Source organism: Lepidothrix coronata, unplaced genomic scaffold (genome assembly GCF_001604755.1).
Source record: "Lepidothrix coronata isolate B3197 unplaced genomic scaffold, Lepidothrix_coronata-1.0 Scaffold28, whole genome shotgun sequence".
Taxonomy (NCBI): domain Eukaryota; kingdom Metazoa; phylum Chordata; class Aves; order Passeriformes; family Pipridae; genus Lepidothrix; species Lepidothrix coronata.
This window is the reverse complement of record NW_016690208.1, coordinates 1,579,738-1,600,522: the sequence shown is the minus strand read 5'-3', so window position 1 is coordinate 1,600,522 and position 20,785 is coordinate 1,579,738. Positions and strand designations below refer to the sequence as shown.

The 20,785-nt window shown below is 44.8% G+C and overlaps 1 protein-coding gene across 1 annotated transcript; it reads right to left on the bottom strand.

Moving 5' to 3' along the window:
* Positions 1 to 6: 6 nt before the first annotated feature.
* On the bottom strand, positions 7 to 16,935 carry PKN3 (protein kinase N3). The gene is made up of 22 exons (XM_017810407.1): positions 16,838 to 16,935; positions 13,412 to 13,694; positions 13,148 to 13,296; positions 12,218 to 12,347; positions 11,970 to 12,121; positions 11,400 to 11,595; positions 10,914 to 11,105; positions 10,550 to 10,659; positions 9,924 to 10,067; positions 8,890 to 8,965; positions 7,304 to 7,490; positions 6,457 to 6,568; positions 5,550 to 5,626; positions 4,629 to 4,695; positions 4,005 to 4,096; positions 3,467 to 3,643; positions 3,315 to 3,377; positions 2,685 to 2,761; positions 2,010 to 2,152; positions 1,670 to 1,777; positions 1,037 to 1,117; positions 7 to 636 (listed from the first exon to the last, which is right to left on the bottom strand). The coding sequence occupies exons 1-22, from the start codon at positions 16,859 to 16,861 to the stop codon at positions 424 to 426; spliced, it is 2,853 nt and encodes a 950-aa protein (XP_017665896.1). The 5' UTR covers positions 16,862 to 16,935; the 3' UTR covers positions 7 to 423.
* Between the last annotated feature and the right edge of the window lie 3,850 nt (positions 16,936 to 20,785).

The window sequence follows — 20,785 nt, the reverse complement described above, 5'->3', positions numbered from 1 at the left end:
CACATATTTATGAGTGGGAAATGGCATAAAATCATTACCAGGAGGAAATGCTGCATCTCTTCTCTAGAAAATAGGTGAGAAGAGGCCCTGCTACTCTACAATTTTAAAAAGCCACACTACTTACTTAGGCTTTTTTCAAAGAGTAACCTGGGCTGAAGAGATGATTTGAGTCCAGCTTAAATTCCAAATTTCCATCTATATTCAGTGACAGCAGAAGATACATCCAGTCAAACATTAATTATTCCTTAAAGATAACTGACATCCAGGATCCCTCCAACAAATGAGGCTGGGAAACCCACAGCACGTTAACTCAGCTTGCAGGGCAGCACTACCTGTACTATGGATCCTGTTGACTTTTCCACTGCCCATGCCAAGTCCTCTCAAGGTGGTAACAACCTCTTCATGTTCTGTATGGCACAGGAGTCACACATCTAAAAGGTGTCTGGAAACAAAGTCAAAGTTCTTGAAGACAGTCTGCTCCTTGTGGGTGAGGAGAGCAACCCTCTCGGGGGGAGTGAGGATTGGCTTTTGGGAGGTGAACTCTTCATCAAAGTTGCTGATGTCTGTTGGATCTCTCAATGTGGGCACAAAGGGGGGCTTCAGTCTCCTGGCAAGCAAGGCATCCCAATCAATTCCCTGTAAGAGAAAGAAGGGAACAAGACAGATTGACAAATGCAGCTGCCATCAAATAGACTGACTGGCAATCACTGTCATCACTACACAGCATCTTTGATGCTGCAGCTTCATTTAAAAAGGAGTATTTGTTGATGTCTCTAAAGTTGATTGTATTTGTACATAGAAGCAACACAATCAGAAATAACAAAGGGGCTCTGGCAGCTTACAGATCCCAGAAAACACATGGGATGTCATTTCAACTGTGAATTAAAACACATATTCCTGAATGGAGCAATGAGGTGCAACAGAAACTATCACTAAGATCTCACTAATGGAAATATGCCTCGACACCAACAGAGAGCAAATCACTCTCAGCTCAGACACAAAAAATGATGGGGAGGGAAATAAAGTGAGTTCCTACCTTAAAAAAGGGCTGGATTTTAATCTCTTCTGCATCTTTCTCCCCTGCTCCCAGTCTACGCTCTGGACATTTCCGAAGGAGCTGCAGAAATATCGGTTCAAAATTAAACAGCGGGAACAAGGATGGACAGAAATAATGTTCCAGAGAGAAAAACAAAAGAAAGGGGATGGACTGAGCCCTCAGTATCTTCTCATTTTCACTTTGCACCAAGGTCATCTGCCAGGAATAGCTCAGACCTAGTTTCTTGTAAACAACTTGCCAACAGCAATAAGATACCTGCTATAAACTGCGTGAAGCATCTCAGCTTAATTGTGCACCTGTGACTACGGGGTCACATTCAAACCCTGAGTCCAGCCATCCCCACTGAATGGCTCTGACACTCCTGCCCTTGAATCAACACTTCTCCATGTCAGACTTGGCAAGAACAGTAAGCAGCCTGCTTAGTCATCCTTACACAGAAGGACTGCATTTATGTAAAGAGATGGAAAGGAAAAATATGTGTAAATGTTAAATGTTTCCTTAGTCTGTGTAGGCAGCTCCAGATTACACACACAGATGTATCCAGTCCTAATTGAGTCCCTCTGGCTCCACTCACAATTCCTCAGGCTCCCAGAGACCCACCAAGCCCATTACCTTCCGGATTATAGAAAGTGCCTCAGCTGAAAGGAATCGTGGATACCGGACTTCATCATTGACTATGCTGTCAAAGACTTCCTCCTCGTCATCTCCAGGGAATGGTGACTGCAATGGGGACATTCTATTATTTAATACAAATACCACCCACTCCTCACTATTAAATAGGGATGAGAATAGCAGGGAGCTGTTGGATTAATTAACGTTTGGCAAGTACAACGAATGAGAAAAATGTAACTGAAGTAATAATAAATAACTGGCGACATTTAACAAATTTTCTCTCAAGTGGTCTGGTCCCCAAACCTGGTTAGTGAGATCCCCTGAGGAAAGGTGGCCTTACCTCACCAACAAGCATCTCATAAATGAGCACACCCAGTCCCCACCAGTCCACTGCCCGTGTGTACGAGATGTCCGTCAGGACTTCCGGAGCCAGGAATTCAGGGGTGCCACAGAAGGTGTTTGTCCGGTCTCCAAAACCTATTCCTGTTGGAAAAGGACACTTGTAAAATCCAGCACACATAACTGAATGGATCACAGGCAGCCTTGCCTCTGAGAGCTGTAGTTTGTCACCTGATGTCATTACCTGGGCAAGAGTTCTCACCAAGGCTTGTAAATGCCAGTGAGGAAATGGGAAACCTGAGGCCCCCAACAGCTCCAGATAACAAATATACAGACAGTGCTTAAATAAACAGCAAAACCAAGAAAACCTCCTGCAGATTCCATTGCTCATTTACTCATGTACACATTTTATAGTATCCTATATTCTGGCTCCTTGAACAAACAAGCACATTTTAAAAGCCTTCATGGGTTTCCTGAAGATTAAAGGACAAAGTACTCTTCCCAAGTTCATCATGGCCAGATAGGTGAGGTTTTTTGTTGTTTGGTTTGTTGGTTTTTTTTGTTTTTCTTTTAATTTTTAAAATGGGAATTAATACAAGTTACATACATCCACTTACTACAGCCCAGATCCTAAACTAATCCTCATGGCTCCATTTCAGCTTCTCCAGTCCCTCACCTTCTTTACACAATCCAAAATCTGCAATCTTCACAAATCCTTCAGCATCTAAAAGGAGATTATCCAGTTTCAGGTCCCTGCAGGCAAAGGAGATTTAAGAAAACAGTGGCTGAAGTCTCAGGAATGCCATCCAACATATTTTTTTTCAAGAGGCAGAAGGTAGTGTTAATAAACAGAATAAAAACTAAACTGAGTAAAGTCTACATTTGGTTTAAATCATGTATTATTTGGAAGATTCCCCTTAATTTATTGATATTTTCCTCTAAACAAAAGGCTCACAAAGCAGCTTTGAGCTGAGTGGGGCTAAGTCATCTGGAACAGGGCTCCCACAATAGCATGACAAATTACTTGACTACCAAGAAAAAAGGAAAGCAGTAACTTACAGGTACCCCCCAGAATGTATTGACATGTCACAGAGGATTAATCACCTGCAACATGCCAGATGAACTGCTTCTAGGTGACTTTCTTTACTGTGAGCACGATGAACATGCTGATAGCAACAGGCAGTGGAGGAAATAAAGACAGACAGAAAGATTAGAAACCCCAGCAAAACAGTGAGCTCCAGACACAGCTACAGGAGAAACCAACTTCCAAGTTGCCAAACTTATACTTGAGTCTCTGCTGCATTACCTATAAACAATTTTCTTCTCATGCAAGAACTGGAGCCCCAGGACTACACAGGCTGTATAAAACCTAAAAGACAGAAACAGTTATCAGGAAATACATATGAGATTCGAGTTAAAAATTTATAGTGCCTGGAGAGTTGACTAATTCTAACTCACTGTGCCATATGCTCTGGAAAGACATCCTCGTGTATGCGCATCATCAGATCCCCACCTGGAGTGTATTCCATCACAAAACAGGCATGGTGAGGTGTCTGGAAACATGCAAACATGTTCACAAGGAATGGGTGATCAGAAGAATTGACCACTTCAAATATTCTCTTCTCGCAGTTCAAGCTGCCAGGATTCAAAGAACAAAAACATCAATGTTAAAATTTGGCAGAAAAGACTGTTTTGAGCAAGACAGGATGAAGGAGAAAATCATTACATCTTAAGTTAGAGAAATAAAAAGTGAGGGCCAATGCAAATATTTCTCTTATACACTTGCAAACCTTGACTTTTAGAGTGTTCTTCAGGTGTCATTCTCACAAAAGTTAGACCCTGTTATAAGTTTCCTTATTCCTGATTTTAGTTATCCAAGACTTAAGGTCACATTTAACCTTAATAGTACCATGGCCAGAACATATCATACTAACACCTGATTACAGGTGTGTTAACTCAGCCTCTGGCAATAGTACCATCTCCAAACAAAGCTCACCTATCAATTTCATCTCTCCTGATAATGTCTTTTTTCTTCAAGGCTTTGATGGCATACAGCTTCCCAGTTGCCTTGTATTGGGCCAGCAGTACCTGAAAAACAACAGAAAGGCTGCACTTCAAACAAATCTCTTCAACTCCCATTGACACAAACTATTTCCATCCATTCCAGACAGTCATTCTCAAAACCCAGCTCAAGGAACTCCAAAAACAGAGCTCTGCTCCTTGAGCTGCAGCAGTGCAGAAGGATGTCAGTGTAAGTTATGTTCTCACAGCTGGCCCAGTGCTTCACGAGCTCTCACAGCAAGCAAGCACACAGATTTTGGGAATGGAGCTATTCCACAACTGATCCTCATAATAATGAAAGGGATGGCAATGGTGTGCTTTATGAAATGATTTAGCACTCCCAGGACGGTTTTCTCCAGGCTTTGAAGCCACAAATCTTCAGGAGCTTTGACTGTTAACAACCATTTTCAGCTGCTTGTGTGGCTGGGCTGGCTTTGTTCTGCATCTGCATTGCTACAAATCTCTCCTGTACTGCAATGTCTCTATTCAGACCCCAAAGCAGAGCCCCATCTCCACAACCACAGCCCCACTGCCCTGCTCCAGTGTCCTTCTGTACTACCTTCCCAAAGTGGCCACGGCCCAGCATAGCGATGCAGTGAAAATCCTCCAGCTGAACTGTCCTTTTCCTGCAGACAAACAGAAGAGTTGCTGAGACAACCCCCAAGAGATGCACGAGCAGATAACAAAGGAGTGTGTGTTTGTGTTAGGGGAAGGAGCTCTCTTTAGCAAAAGGGAAAGCAAACAGCTGGGCCAACCACTCCTCACCGAAGCTGAAATCCTGACAGCTAAGGGCTGCTGCTGTTCTGCCACTGAAAATAGGAAATAGGAATCTTAAAGTGAGGGAAGTGCTCCCAGTGGCTGGGAGCACTTCCATCTGTATTGGCAACAAGAGGAACAATCCTGACTCTCCAAGGCTGCTCTCTCTGTCACTTCCTATAACAGGATTAGTTCCCCTCCACCCCCACATCCTTGGGGTGGTAAAATTCAATTTCTCCTACGCTCCTTTCAGCAGGCTCAGCATCAGCTGTGGCAATCAGACATGAACATGTCCACAGTGCTGGCAGGACAAGGGCATAAGGAGAAAGGGAGTTCTCAAACAGGAACTGGAAATAAAACACACTGAGACAACAGACATAACATGTGGCTGGAAAAAAGTAGCTGAATAAAGAGATGCTTTAAATGTAATGTCAGCCATAAGGAAACTCAGGTTACAGAATTTCTAGGAAAGAATTTTTTTTTTTTTAAATAAAAACCTAAATGCTTTAGTCCAGGATCATCTTTAAAAGGCAACAGACACTCCATACTCCTCCAGTGAGTGGAATGAAGAGCTTTCATGGTATTGTCCTCACTCAGCACTAAGAATCTGGTGCTAAGAAATCAAAGCACACCTTGAGCAGAATTTTAGACTGCATGCTAAAAAATCTCAGCCCAGTGACTCTTTAACCCATGACCCAAGGCAGCCCGTGCTGTCCACAGTTACCTTGGAGACGTTGGGACTGGAAATCCTGTTACAGCAGAACTGCAGGACTTCTCCTCAACATGCAGCCTCTTCAGGCACTAGGAAGAGAAAGAAAAATACAGTGGAATCTGGTCTGGAATCTGACCTGAACACCCACATCCAAATTTTCTCCTCTGTCAAGGTCCAGTATAACCACAGCCAAGTTCTTGCAGTTGGTCATCACCTCTGCTCAGGGGGAAGCAGCATGAAAATAGATTGTCTGTGGGCACATAAAGCTATCCCCACATACAATATTTTTTTATAGGGTCAAACCCTTTAAAATAAACACTTCTAAAAGTCTAGGGTAGAACATTTCCTTCCTAGAAAAAAGGCCTGTCACGTCAAAAGAGTCACAATGATCAAAGGCTGTAGTTTCCTCTATCACCAAGCCAAATGAGAAAGGGTAAGATGTGGTACAACACAGGTCATTAACCATTTTACTACTCAAAGCAATTTTCCTGCTCCTTCCCATCACAAAAGCAGAGCTGCTCTTGGTTTTGCCCATTATTTTAATGACAAAGAACTTCATCTGCTCCTAAAAGCCTGCTGGCCCTCCTTTCCTGCTTTCTCTGGGCAGTCATCTCTTCTGTACTCTTGCCCTGGACTCCCAGTGCAGACCTACCTCCATTTTGCTTCTCTAAGAAAAGCAAATTATAATTTTTTTAAAAAGGGGAAAGAAAAGAGAAAGAAAGAGAAGTGCAACTCTTTGTGAAGACTCCACGCCAAAACAGCACCCTGGATTCTGAATCCATGGAGATCAGACAGCTAGTGAGGAGGTGTTTGCCTAAAGTACAGTGAATTTCTGCAGTAATAAACAAATAAGAAGGACCAGGTTTTGAAAGGACACCAACCAACAAAGACAAGCTTCCCAATTAGCCCATGTGATTACCGGGGAATCTGCAGGAGATGGTGCTGATTCCTTGGAGTTGGCCATCAGGAAAAGGCGTGGAGGCTTGGGTGGTGCTTCATCAGCAAAGGTGAGCTTAGCCACAGGGAAGTCACTGCATTTGTGAGACAGAATTGAAGGAGATTCTGCCTTAGGGATGAGTATTGTACACAGACACCTTTGTGTCACTTTTGCTGTGTTAGTTCAGTCCAAATCACTGAACAACAGGATTCCCTGATTCACACCAAAAGTCTATGAAGTATCAACAAAGTCTTCTAAATTAATTAAAAGATGGTTAGACTCACATTCCAACACTGGCTTTCTGACACTATAAAACCAAGGAAACACAGGTGTGTAGAAATAAGTATGATCAAGAATTTATAGGAAATCTTGATTTTTAGTACTGACACAGTAGTTGACTCAAGTATTTTTCTTTTCTAGGTCTTGTGTGTCAGTGGGAATAATCTCTTTAGAGAATGACCGATTCTCTAAAAATTAACTCCAACAATTAAAAAATTTATTTTAGGGGAACTTTCTTCTACAGCACATTTAAAAGCTCAGCTATGTCCCTTCTGAGTGCCACACTAGGCCAGTGGTTGGAGTACATGTGCACTTTTATCACAATAACCACATGGTGACCTTGCCTATATTGGTTACTGTACTGGTGAAGACATTTAATGAGTGGAATTTTCTTTCCCTTACAGCACAGAAATTTTACATCTTTTTGTGCAGACAGACACATTTTCCTCATCAGGGTCTTCTTCCACCTTAGTAAGACGTAACAGAATTTTAATATCTACCCCACACCCATTCCAGCATGTCATCCAGCAACACTCAGAACATGACTTACCCACTCAGTTTGGACACTGAATCTGCAGGACTTTGTGGGGAAACTGGAGAAAAGTCTGTCTGAGTGGGATCATGCAGTGGGGGACTCAGAGTGCTGATGGAGCTGCAGGGAGGGAGGAAACTCATCATCAGGCGACCCCAGGCAGCAACATTCATGTTCATCTGAGGAGCTCGGAGAAATTCCTTCCCTGGAGGAGTCAGAGTCAAAACACCAGTGAGATGACAACACATACAGTCTCATGTAACACACACAGTCTCATGTAATTATAGTTTTCACCCAAATGAGTTATCCAAAAACATAGCCCTGGGAAAATGGGCATTTCTCAGGGAAGAAAGTTTAATAATGATGATGAAACACATCTAATATTTCACCTAAGTTCAACTCCATACAATATCATAACAATCCTCAAGATGAACTTGCATAATGTTAAAAATTTATATTCTTTTAAGTCAGACTTTCTTGTATTTCAACACTGCAGCCTGTTTAATCATGCAGCCTGTTAACAAAAAGTTTTTGAAAATGTCTTAAAAAGAGTTAAACAATTGGGATGTTTCATTATCTTTACTACTTTCTGAAGAATATAAAATCTCATTTATCCTCACTGCCACAAAATCTCAGTATGTAAAGTTTTACCTTATTCAGCCTCTCAAGGAAGAATTTGCAGAGAAAAAAGGAAGTATGTAAGTTATTGCAGTCCATAAATCTCATGAATCTGAAATGCCAGCTTTAAAGACTTGACAGACAGTCATTAGCCTGTTCATGCCAGTCTTCTATAATTCAGAATTTTCCAGAGAACCTTCCAAAATCTGTTCATCAGTAACAGCATTGCTGGTTAAATTAGTGCAGTTTCAGTCCTGGATCTTACCACAGAATCTCAGAATGGTTTGGGTTGGAAGGGACCTTAAAAATCATCTAATTCCAACATCCCCTGCCATGAGCAGGGACACCTTCCACTAGCCCAGGTTGCTCCAAGCCCCATCCAACCTGGTCTTGGACACTTCCAGGGATGGGGCAGCCACAGCTTCTCTGGGCAACCTCACCACCCTCACAGGGAAGAATTTCTTCCTAAGATTTCATCTAACCTTGTCCTCTGGCAGTGGGAAGCCATTCCCCCTTGTCCAGTCACTCCAGGCCCTTGTCCAAAGTCCCTCTCCAGCTCTCTTGGAGCCCCTTTTTAGGCACTGAGAAGGGCTCTAAGGTCTCCCCGGAGTCTTTTCTTCTCCAGGCTGAGCAGCCCCAAGTCTCAGTCTGCCTCCAGACCAGAGGTGCTCCAGCCCTCTGAGCACCTTTGTGGCCTTTGCTCCAAGAGGTCCACATCCTTCTTATGCTGGAGGCCCCAGAGCTAAGAAGTCTGTTAAATAACCAGCAGCTATATCTTCCTGCCAATGTTAACTGTGAATAGCAACACCGTGACAATGTCACATCACAGACTGTGCTGCAGCCAGGCTGCCTGCACTTACTGACTGAACAAACTCCCACATACACAGTAATTAGCAGGCATTTTAATGTCTCACAGATTGAATGGGAAACCCCTGCCCTCACCCTCGTGCCCCAGACAGTGAGCACTCGGCTGTCCAGCCCCTCACCTTTCTGCTTGGGGAAAATGCGCTTCTGTCGCTGCAGTTTTGGCTTCCTCTCAATGACAGGATTGCAGAACATCACCTGTCAGAGAAGCCACAGGGATTTGTCAGGATTCTTCGTTCAAACTGTAAACCCAAACTTTCCCACATGCCTGTTTCCTCATCAAGTTCTCCATTCCTATCTGTTTGGTAAATTAGGAGTCCATAGACTCCAGATTGTGCTATTCTGGCTTTAGTCTCTAAAACAGCTCTTACTTCAACTGTGGGTTTAGCTGTCAAAATTCTCTGTTACTGGGAATGTAGAAAACTCTTAGAATTAAGACTAATTCCTAACCCAAAGAAAATTTCTCCAATTTGTAAAGCCATGCATAAAGAACACATCCATTTGTAGGGTAACAAGCACAGTAGTTCATGGCACAGAAGTAAAAACCAAAAATAACAAAACCAACCACCACAAAACAACCACAAGAAATCAAGAAGGCAGGGAGACGAGACAAATTTTGGTACATGAGGTCCAGATCCTACTTTGGAAAGACAACCACAGGAACTTCCATCACAACACAAAGAAGAAAGTACATGGCTTTTAAGGGATTATCTAGCTGATCTCTTCACTGATGGTACTTTAAGATATTATTAGCCTCAGAAACATGATAAAATAAGCATAGCCAGAGGGAATTTGGATCTCTGATTCTGCAGTCTGTGATTCAATCCTGACCATTAAGCTATATGCTTAATTAAAGTGTCACTGATGATTCATAATGAAAGCAAATAAAAGCCAATGGATTTCACAGGACACACACATAATTACAGTGGAGCAGCTGAAGAGTCACTCCAGGCTATGGCACGTGTACATCTATTATATTGTGTTGTTCCTTATTCTTATGTGGGATATTGGTGCAAAGGGATTTCAGGAGTCATTCTACCCTTCTGGATTAATGCTCCTTCCATTCCTTGTACTGTGGGTTGAACAACTTGCTTTCAGGGCAGGCACCCTAACCAGACAGAGTTCTCTGAAAAAGAAACAAAGCTTACATTTATACCTCTGCAAAAAGCATCCCCTGGGGCTCGAGCGAGAGGCACATCCCGTGACGTTCGTTATCCAGAAAATCATCCAAACGTAAAAACTTCACTGCACAGAGCTCTCTCCAGTCCCTCCAATAAACTGCAATTTCTAGCTCACGAGACTGGTGAGATGGGGTAGAAAAACAAACAAAAGCACAAGAGTTACATCCTGCCCCACGCTCTGGAAATGGCACACGCACGCCGTTGTAAAAGAAAAAAAAAAAATCTATAAAAAAGAGTACACATAAAAAATTTCTTTAATCCCCCTCTTCTCTGCTTTTCATGTTTTCAGATCTTCTTAGCTACAGACCATCTTGGAGGCTGCTGTCTTGGCTCCCCATTTAGAAATCCCTGAGAGCCACTTTGCTGATAAGATGAAATAAAACTTCTCAGATAAGCAGAGAAGGACAACAGATGCTGCTCAGGTTGAATGTCTGGCAGAGATGCTCTGCCTTCAGGGGAAGGCTGAGATAAGTGGCACATCAAAGGACAAGGGGACAGCAGCAATAGAGAGTTGAATCAAGTGGAAACGCAGCTAAACAAGCAAATCAGGTAAGGAGAAATGGGAAAACAAACATAGCAGAGGAATCTGGGGCAGACTCACCCGGTCCAGCTCAATGACAAAGCTCTGGTCCCATGCCTGGTTATTAACTGGTCCCCAGTTTGTTTGGCCAACCACTTTGTTGTCCACTTTGAGCACAGCAAGGACCTCATCTGGACAAAGGAGAAAACATGGACTATAACCTTTTACCAAGGGAAACCTCTCACACTGAAGGTGAACATCCCAACCAAATGTAATTTCTAGGACAGTTCTGGAACCAGGTGTGATGCAATACATTCTCTCTATTAGTTTTGCAGAAATCAGGTGTTTTATAACAACACTCATACCAGGCTAAGCCAGCACCACAATGAGAAACCTCCTTGCTCCCCTGTGCCCCTCAGAGGTCAACAGTGAACTCCATACTCACTACATGGCTCTTCACTCCGCAGGTACTTCCCTGCAACACCACGGCCATGGATGCCTAGGCCAACTCGTGTCCGGGAAAGGGACCTCAAATCACTTGGGCTGCCACAGATGGGAGAAGAACTAGTCATTCGGGAACGTCCTGGAACATTTTCCAATAGGTCCTGACACCCCATCAGTCTCACTTCCAGTGTTCCTGAGGAATTTTAGGAGAGTAAGGAGCATTATTATGTAAAAGATGAAGTGATTCTAGTCAGCCTGTCCTCAACAAGAATTTCTCAGATTCATGATTTCTTGGTTAATAGCTCAAATTGACTCCAGATTAATAGACTGCAAATCCACGTGATCAGAAAGCTCTCCTGGCCTAGAAGACATAAGTCCAATTCCTAAAAAATCCAATGTCCATATAACAAGAGGCATTACAACAACAGAAAGAAATACAACTTGTTTTTCCCCTCTCACAGCACCAGGCCATGCAGGATTCCCATACCTGTGAGGGCTGTGGGTTTGATGACTGGGGTGGGTTGGATGCTGCCATGCCGGGCTCCCAGGGACGAGGTGTTCACCAGTTCCTGTTTGATGAGTGCTCTCTTTGGGTGATCAGGAGAAAGCTCACTGAGCTGCCGTTCCAAGGACAAGCGCAACAGGTCAATCTTCTGAGAGGACTCTTGCAAACGACCCTGAGCCTACCAGTGGGAAGTGGAACAGAAAACAGGCAGGAATTCTCAATGTACAGCCCCAGTCAAGGTACTATTAATCCTCTATGAACTCAAGTAAGCTTCAAAATAACACAACAAGACAACATCTTGCTAATAAAGGAACAAGATGAAATATTTTCCCATAGATCTTGAGCACCCCATCAATGTCGCTTTTGATGTTCCTGAGAAATTTCACCAAAGGAAGGAATGCTATCCCTAAAAGGGAAAGTGACCCCAACCAGTCCGTCCTCACAGAGAGACAGTAACGTCCTAAATTAGTAACTTGGTTACCTCCATTCATGCTAAATCACTAATGTGGAGGCATGAAACCACCCAAGAAGGCCTGAGCAACACCCACTTACCTCAGCCAGGAACTTGCGATCCTGGACCCGACTCCCCCCGAGGATCTTCAGCACATTTTTTGCCCCCTCAGCAACAGCAGCTTCGATGCGCAGGTGGTGCCTCAGCTCCTCAATACGCAGCTCCAAAGCGCTGATGGTGCTCCCCATCCTCACTGGCCAGATAGAACACGGCAAGGATGAAAATCCACTGAGCACTGTGGATCTTACAGCTTTGGTTGCATCTGCTCTGGGCTGTATCAGCATTTTACCTGCTGGATCCACGGCATCTTCCATCCCTCCTGCTGCCTGAGACACTTTCACAATGTGCATGCGGATTATCTCAATCTTGGTCTTGCTGTCCTGAAGCATCTGCTGAGCTGTTGCCAGGAGCTTCCGCTCCTGCCAAGGGAAAGCAGACGCAGAGAGAGACCCGTGATCATTAAAAATGGGTTACAACGATGTGCTGACTCATGAAGGTGAGGTGGCACTTGCAAGAAGGGTCACAAATGACCCTGGGATGGAATACAGGAGTGGTTATGTAAAGCAGGCACCGCTGAGGGTCAAGGACTGAGATCACAATCTCCATTTGCAGAAGGAGAGGACAGGTCAAGGACACGTCCAGTTAATACCAAACCCTGCAGTCATTGAGACCTGTTGTTCCCTGGCTAATGGCACCTACGGTGCTCTGGGAGCAGAGGTTTTGAACAAATAAAAATATCACAACCCTCCACACTGCTGGTCTTACTGAATTAACCTTCCTAATAAGCTTGGATTTTAAATTTTTTAAGTTATCCTTTGGCTTTTAAATATGATTACTTCAAACTCAAAAAGTGGGATGAATGTGAACCCAGTAAACTTCTGAAAACTTTTCTCACATAAAGAGATGCCACTTGCTGTGCTTTATAACAACCCAGTGATATCCAAACATCACACCAAATCAGTGTACAGTTCCAATGCTTTGTTAACTCTTTCCTCAAGTCAGTGACTAAATGTGCCTCTTATTCCACCCTAATGTGCAGTAACATGATGTGCTGTCACTATGTTGAGACCAAAAACACAGAGCTAGGATTCAGCAGGCAAGCTTTGCAAATGCTTTTTTCTCCCACACCAATTATCAGAGAGAGATTTCTGTACAGACTTCAAATACGAATTTTGATCCAGGAATCCATGTTCCAATATGGCTGATTATTCCTGCTTACCTTGGATGTTGAATACATTTGGATCATGTTCTCAGCTCCTTGTTTCACTTTCATTTCAACATGCAGCTGCTTTTTCAGAGCTTCAACCTTCCTTGCCATGGGGTCTGGGTTTCTTTCCCAGAGACAAGGATCTGGAGATGCAGATCCATCTGCACAAACAACACAATCAATACCATTAATCATCTTCTCTTGTATCAATTCTATATCTATAACCATTGAAGCACTATGGGACAATTTTCCTGTCAGTCATGCCCCAAGACCTACCTGTCTTACTCTCCTCTTTGTCTGTTATTACAATCCTTGCATTGAGCTCCTGCAGTTCCCAGTGCAGCTGCTCCAGTTTCCGGTTGGAAGATTTCAGCACGTGCTCGATATGAACAAGGTTCTTTCTGTCCGTCGTCGCTTTGCGCAGATTTTCTGCTCCCTCTTTAATCTTCAGCTCTTTCTGTATTGCCCTGCGAAGCAGCTCCTTCTCACCCTCCAGTTTCTGCTGGAAACTTGGATCCATTAAGTTCACACCATTGTCCAGCTGCAAGAGGCAGCTGCCCTGCAGCCAAAGAGTGTTGGGCAAGAGGATTTCAGAGAGAACACACTCCAACCATTTTTACGGCACAGCAACACCCTCATAAGATTCCGCTCCTTTGTTTCGTTTAGAAATTCTGAAGACAATCTTTTCATCAAATTTTCAAGACCTACATTTCAATTACAGAGGACAGAACACAGCTTTGACCTTAACACGCCCTTAATTTGGTTTTAAACCATAACGGAGTAAAGCCTTCATCTTACTTGTCTCCTTGTTATTTAATGTCTACTCATGTCTTTGTTCTTCAAGTATCAAAGCCCAGCCAACATTTGCTCTTGTTCTGATCAACATTATTTTTTACCAGTACGATGTTGCAGATACAGATTTTTATCTGATTATGCCTTGATGCTGACTGCTCAAAGACAAATCTCAGATAATTTGATAGAGCTTTTAGAAATCACATAAGCATGTGTTAACTCTCAGCTATTAGCCTTGAAGAAGAAAAATGTAAACTCTACTGCTGTTTCTACAAATGAACAAGCAAAAGAATAAGTTTGACTGTCTGCTGTACCTAAAAAGGTGAGCAGAGTGGTGTCTCAATCTCTATTCTCTAAAGGCCACTTCAAACATTATTATTATTATTGTAGGTTGCATTAGTAGCATTCACACTTGTTGTGTTGCTTTACATCATTTCCAACAGCACTTGTTCTAGTGAAATGTGGCTCAGGAACAGCTCTGGACAGAACTGCTCTGTCACAGACTCTGGACATGCCCAGTTTGGGCAGAGCAGAGGTTTTATCTCACTGCCCAAAAAAACACTGGACTCAGACAGGAACTGTAAAGCATCCCTGAGGATGCCACTTAACACCAGAAGAGCTTGTGCTTCTCCCTTCAACAGGTAGAGAGGCTTTAAGGCATTCAAAGCAATGAATACATTAATAACTTCACAGTAATGGCTCATATTCATTGCTCAAATGCAAAAGAAATGGTCAAGCCCCACTACAGTAACTGAGTTAATGTCACACAGCACATCAGTGACTAAAGACAGTACTCAGGAATCCCGACTTGCTTTCACACCCTGTAATAGGTTGACCACATCTCCAACAACAAACCACATCGGGTTTGTGTTACTCCTGTACAATACTGCACTTTGAGAGTGTGCTGTGCATCCAAAACCTAGGCCAGAAACAATCCTTTAATCAAAGACCCAACCAAACACCCTCAATAAGTTTTTGCTACAATTCCAGTCTAACAGCAAAAAGAAAAAAAGGGAAAAAAACTATTTTAAAAGTTGGCCTAAACCCAAGTTTGGGCCACAATAGCCAAAATAGGAGTTGTTCAGATTGGTAACAAAACAAAAAGGTTCAGATTAACATCCTGATTCCAGGAAGTTCTCGCCCAATTAGTAAAGCCAGGAACTAAGCCAGAGCTTTGAAAAACATCCAAAGTTTTGTGAGGAAGAACTTGAATCATGGAGTTCCTGAGTCACAGGCAACCTTTACCAGCTCTAAGTTGGAAAATCAAAAAGGTCTTTATCCACTCTGTTGCAAGTGACTAAAAGGAGTTTGTTGGTTGCAATTCTCATTTAAATAATTAATAAAAGCACAGAGACTTGTCTTCTATCCAAACTATGCAAATGGGTGTAAGCAAATCTCCCCCTGGATCCACTCAGAGCAAAGGTGCTCAATATGGAGACCTGGGTATTGATTCAGAGAACAGGTATAGTTGCGCAGTTCTTAATTTTTCTTCCACATCACTCTCTGCCAAAAGCTAATCTGAATATCAGTTAATGCACCATGCTAACTTTCTAAATATATATAGATTGTAAGCATGATATGTTTTACTGGATCCTTCTTCCCCTCTCTGTATGAGGAAGTGCCATAACACCGACATTGTTTGCACCAGGAAGATTAAATATTCCATTATTGAAGAGGATGGGAAAGGTGAATTTGCATTTGCTTTTGTATTCTGGCTCATGAATTTTGGTGGGGTCAATCTCCAACACAATCCTGAAACATATTTACAGCTTGTAGAGAAATACCCAAACAAGCTGAAATTGGCTCGCTTTTGGCACTTGCAGTGAGGCTGCCAGAGCTCGCCCAGGGCTTCCGCCAGGCTCGTGTCTTACCCAAGTGTCCAGTCTACTTCCTCATAGCAAAAATTTCATCATTATCAGAGTTACACATAATCCCCTGGATTGCAGCCAGTAAGATCCCTTCCCATCCCATCCCATCCATTACACCCATGGTGAAGCTTGGAAACAAGTTTCACCTGCACAAAGCCCAGAGCAGACCTGGCCCTTACACTTTCACCACTATCACAGAAACTGATTTATAATTTGATTTAATAAGCTAGCATGCCATCCTCCCTGCAGTCCACACGTTTCCAGCACATCTCAAATCCCATCTTTCGCGGCAACTCTGCCGTAGGGATGAGCCCTGCATATAGCAGCCTCCAGTCAGATTCTCTGCTTACGAGAAAAAGCCACCGCTAACTCTGGAAAAAGGCACTTGTGGTCCTGCCCGGAGACCCCCCAACTCCAAGGGCGAGGCTGGGAAGCAGCGAGCGCAGGAGGCACCGGGATGGGGAGCACCCGGTGGGGCGGCAGCCAGCGCTCTTTGTGTCTGTGTCTCCGTCCCTTCTTTCCCAGATTAGGCTTGAAGCTTTCTCCTCAAGGGCGGAGGGCAGGGCATCTCCCCCTCTCCGGGGAGCTCGTTCCAGACACGATTGTTTTCCCAGCACGGAGCCCGGCTGCCCTCCCGGCCCCGCGCCAGCCCCAGCTGCTGCCTCGCCCTCCCACACCTCCCCGACGCCGAGTTCCCCTCAGCGGGCACCGACTTGGCCCGAACACCATTTCCCTGAGGCGAAGAGGGACGTTTCTAGGGGATCCCACTTGCTTCCCACACCCTCTCCCACCTCCCTGGGGCGAGAAGCCCCTCGGTGCAGCCCCCTCTGAGGAGGGTCCGCACGGAGCGGGGCGCGGTGCTTCCCCGGCGGGGGGATGGATGGAGGGACCCCCAAAGGGCGGAGCGGGGCGCGGTTCTTCCCCGGCAGGGAGGACGGATAGAAGGACCCCTGAAGGACACAGGCACCCCGAAGGTCGCGGAGACCCCCCTCTCCCGAGGCGGGGTTCGCCCCGCCACCGCCCCCGAGCCCTCAGCGCTCACCTGCGGGGTCGCCATTGCCGCCATTGCTCCTCCCGGACCGCCCGGACCGGCACTTTTCAAACTCGGCGGTCCCGGGGCCGCCGCCAGCGCCCTCTCGCGGGGCGGGCCCGGGGGAGCCGCCGGCGGGCGGCCCTGGGGAGCGAGAACGGGAGCCCGGGAGCGGGACCCGCCCTTGCCCACACAGCCCCGGGGCAGCCGCCGCTCCCGCCCCCGGCTGAGGTGGTGCCGCCACCTCCGCCCGCCCTCAGGGGAAACGCGCGGCCGAGGGCCCGTGTGGCGGCGGGAAGGAGCGAGGACGCTGCGGGGAATGAGGTACCGGACACCGCCCCGAGGGGAAGGAGGGGCTGGAGAGGGGCTGGAGGGGTCAGTGGCCGCGATGGCACCGAGACCGTGGGTCCGTGCCAAAGGGAGGCGACGGGGATGCGCAGGGACACATCCCCCGCTCGGCCCCTCTGGGAGAAACCCCTGCGGGTGCCCTTCTTTGTGCCGCGGCCAGCGGGTGGTTTCCAGTTTTAGTTCTCCAAACTGACTCGCGACCGGCGTTTGTTCGCATGGGAACAAGCAAACTGCGGCTCCCCTCGGGACAGGATCCCTGGATCCCGTCCCTGGGGTGATCCCTGCCGCGGTGCTGGGCTGTGGGGAACTTTTTCCCTGCGGAACTGCCCCTCTAAATGCAGGATTTGGGGGTTCAGCCGAATATTTGAGTGAATAAATAACCTAAATGCCTTGGGTAGGCAGCAATCTCTCAGCTCTCGTAAGGGAAAAACAACTGGTGCTGCTGTACTGCCATCCCATCACACAGAACCGACCCGGTGCTTAAAACAAATTAAAAAAATACCACTTTCAGGTGTTAAAGACCCTCCTCAGCAGTATTACATAATATTATTACCACACTAATATGCTCTTCAGTTCTGGATTGTGCACAGCTGTGAGTCAGAAGGCAGCTGGAGGTGACAGTGTTCCCACGTACAAATTTAGAAATGTACTAATAAACAGAAATGTTTTCCTTTTACTTAATTACAACAGTTTTCCTAGCCTAAGCATTTTGTGAGAGATTTACAACTGAATAATTAATAAAAGGAAATCACACGAAAATAAAAATTTAATGTAAAATTCAGATCCAGATTAACTGAGTTGAATTAATAAAGCCTTAACTTCTATTAAACCTTTGAATATGCTCCTGTTGTTAATAAAGCAAGTGCATTTGTTTAATATAAAGCCTTCTGCAACCTGTTACTATTTGTAACATGGTCCAGGCTCTGGTCAGTGTTTAAGGAATTATTTTAATTGGACTGTTCATTCAGTGGAAATACTGGAAGTCAGACTAGGACGTGTAGATGGAGTTCCAGAGGAGCAGGGACACTTCCACACTTTCACAGAGCCAGTCTGTCCCAACAGTCGGGATCACTGGAGAGGTCTGGGGGGCAGTGGCTGCAGGGCCCCTTTGCCCACTCGGGGTTCACACAGGGGCTTCCTCCTCTTTCCTCCTGGTCTCAGACCCTCCAGGGAGGCAGAGTGAGGGCAGGGGAGCAGTTCAGGGAGCTGGAGCTCCGAGGATCCTCTGGCTGAATGAGCTCCCCAGCCTGGAGGGACAGGGCTGGCTCTCTCCAGGGTGATCCCAGAGGCCAGTGGGCCATGTCCCTGGCTCCCCATTATCCCAGCCCATTGCCAGGGTGTGGGATCAGCAGTTCCTGCCCACTCTGCAACCCCTGTGCCACGGGAAGATGAGTCACAGCCGGGATTTGTGCCTGTCCAGCCCTTCCAGGATCCCGCAGGGCACGAGCCCCTGGTGCTGCGGATGCTCCCAGGGCAGCTTCTGCCGGGGAGTCGGGAAAGGGCAGCGTGGGAGCAGCCCGGGGAAAGGTGGGCCACAGTTTCCATCCCGGGATGGAGCTGTGTGGCCTCTTTGGGGGCTCTCAGAGCAGGGCTGGGGATTAAGGGGGGCCCAACACTGAACTGGCAGCCCCCGTTCTCCACTAACCCGAGAGAAGGCACTGCACTGGAGTACAGTCACTGGGAGAAGGTGATGATCAAGGAAAAATGCCTTAGAAATTTCCATTTTTAATCCGGGAGAGGGAGGACAAGAGATTAAGCATAAGTCTGTTCCCCAGAGCGTCTGGTACTAGAGGCACTTGTGACCTCCCCTCTCTCCTCCCCGAGGGAGAACCACCTCATGGCCACTGTCCACCTCACCCGTGGAAGATGATGCTGAGTATGGGACTAATAACTGATTCTTTTGAAAAAGACTCTTAGAAATGGTAACTTCAAGTAACAGTTAAGTGTACTTTAATTCCTTCACACAGAAGGAGAGCTTGAAGGTACAGCAGAGAAATTATTTCACTGATTTCAGTCTCTTTAAAAAAAAAAAAAAAAAAAGCATGGCTTCAAACTTCAGGAACAGTATCCAATAAACAAAGTACTATACCTATGCACCTGGTTTAGTGTGGTACAAAGAGCTTACAGATTCAAATGTCATAAATGACTGAGAAATCGATTCAGATAATGCTTCTTTACAGGGACAGAAACTATGTTGACAAGTATGAATAAGTACACAGATCATCTGTTTAAACTCAAACCTTTCTAACTATATTTACACACACACAGATGTATTTGTTTCCTTTGGCACTAGAAATTACAGACAAAAGATTCCATTTTATAGCAATTAAAACTTCAAACTTAAAAATAACCTTTGAGCCAGTTAAGTCATAAAGCCCCAGCACAGTAGCTTCACTGTTATTAAATTGCTGCCAACTCTATGTTCTAACCCTGGAAATTCAGACCACAAAGCCTGAAGTCAGCATCCACCTGTGACAAATTTCACTTGGCAGAACTGGATGTGAGGAGCTCAAGCAGGGGGAATTAATGATAGACCGATACTTAATAAGAATGAAATCTCCCATTATTTTCATCCAAGGTGGATGTCTACTTTTAAAAGCTCTTTATATGCATATAAAATAAATCAAGTAAGAAATGGACACCCATTACATATATTCAGCCAAATTAGACATGAACGCTCAGAGCAAACGATGGCCAGCTGTAGTATTTCTTCAGCATTGCAGAGAAATGTGTTAATCCTTACTCATTTCCATTGCTAAAAAAATAAATTAAGATAATGCTTAACTAATATGGTGTATTCTTTTACCATCTTAGTTTACTCTTGAGCCATTGTCAGGAGTAAACCCTTAAGTTTCACAGGAAATTCAGTATTATCAGTACAGTAGCAAGACTATTTTGGCACCCTGTAAAATCCTAAAGAACATGCAAGAAAAATTTTGTAAGTAGCATTTAATTATCCAGACTTCTCATTCCTTTTTCCTGGTACTTGACTTTAGAGAGCCTGAAGCCTTGATTACTTTCAGAACAGTTTTTAAAGGTTTTCTGCTAGTGGAACAACAACAGCACAATGTTTTTCCTAAAGCATTCAAGACTAGCAAAAGATTATTTTCCTTGAGAAACTGCATAAAAACTAAGTAATGAGGCATCATGGCAAGTAACAGCACATCGACCCTTTACCACAGTAGGAAGCAATTTTCAATGTTACAACAAAAAATGGAAAAGATCTAAAACTTATAGGACTTCATAGGTTTTTGTTCCTTCTCTCTCTAGTGGTAAGAAACCATTACTGGTCAACACTGTACTTAGCTCTGCAAGCAGGATCGGGGCAGAAGCTTTTGTTGAGATGGAATAAAGTACATGGTTGTCTTATTTCTGCATCGATCACATGAGACTGGACGTTGCATTGTCTCTGACAACTGGATGGAATCCAAGCTGGACCACACACTCACAGAATGTTTTCCCTCACACATTATTTGTGCACGTCTCCACCAGGAATCGATCGTGTCCTGCCAAGTGTATTTTTAAGCATCAAAACCAGGCTGAATTTGGCTGTAGCAAATTCTGTGAGGAAAAGGGATCAGAGCATATAACAGCAAGTCTTCCCAGAAGACA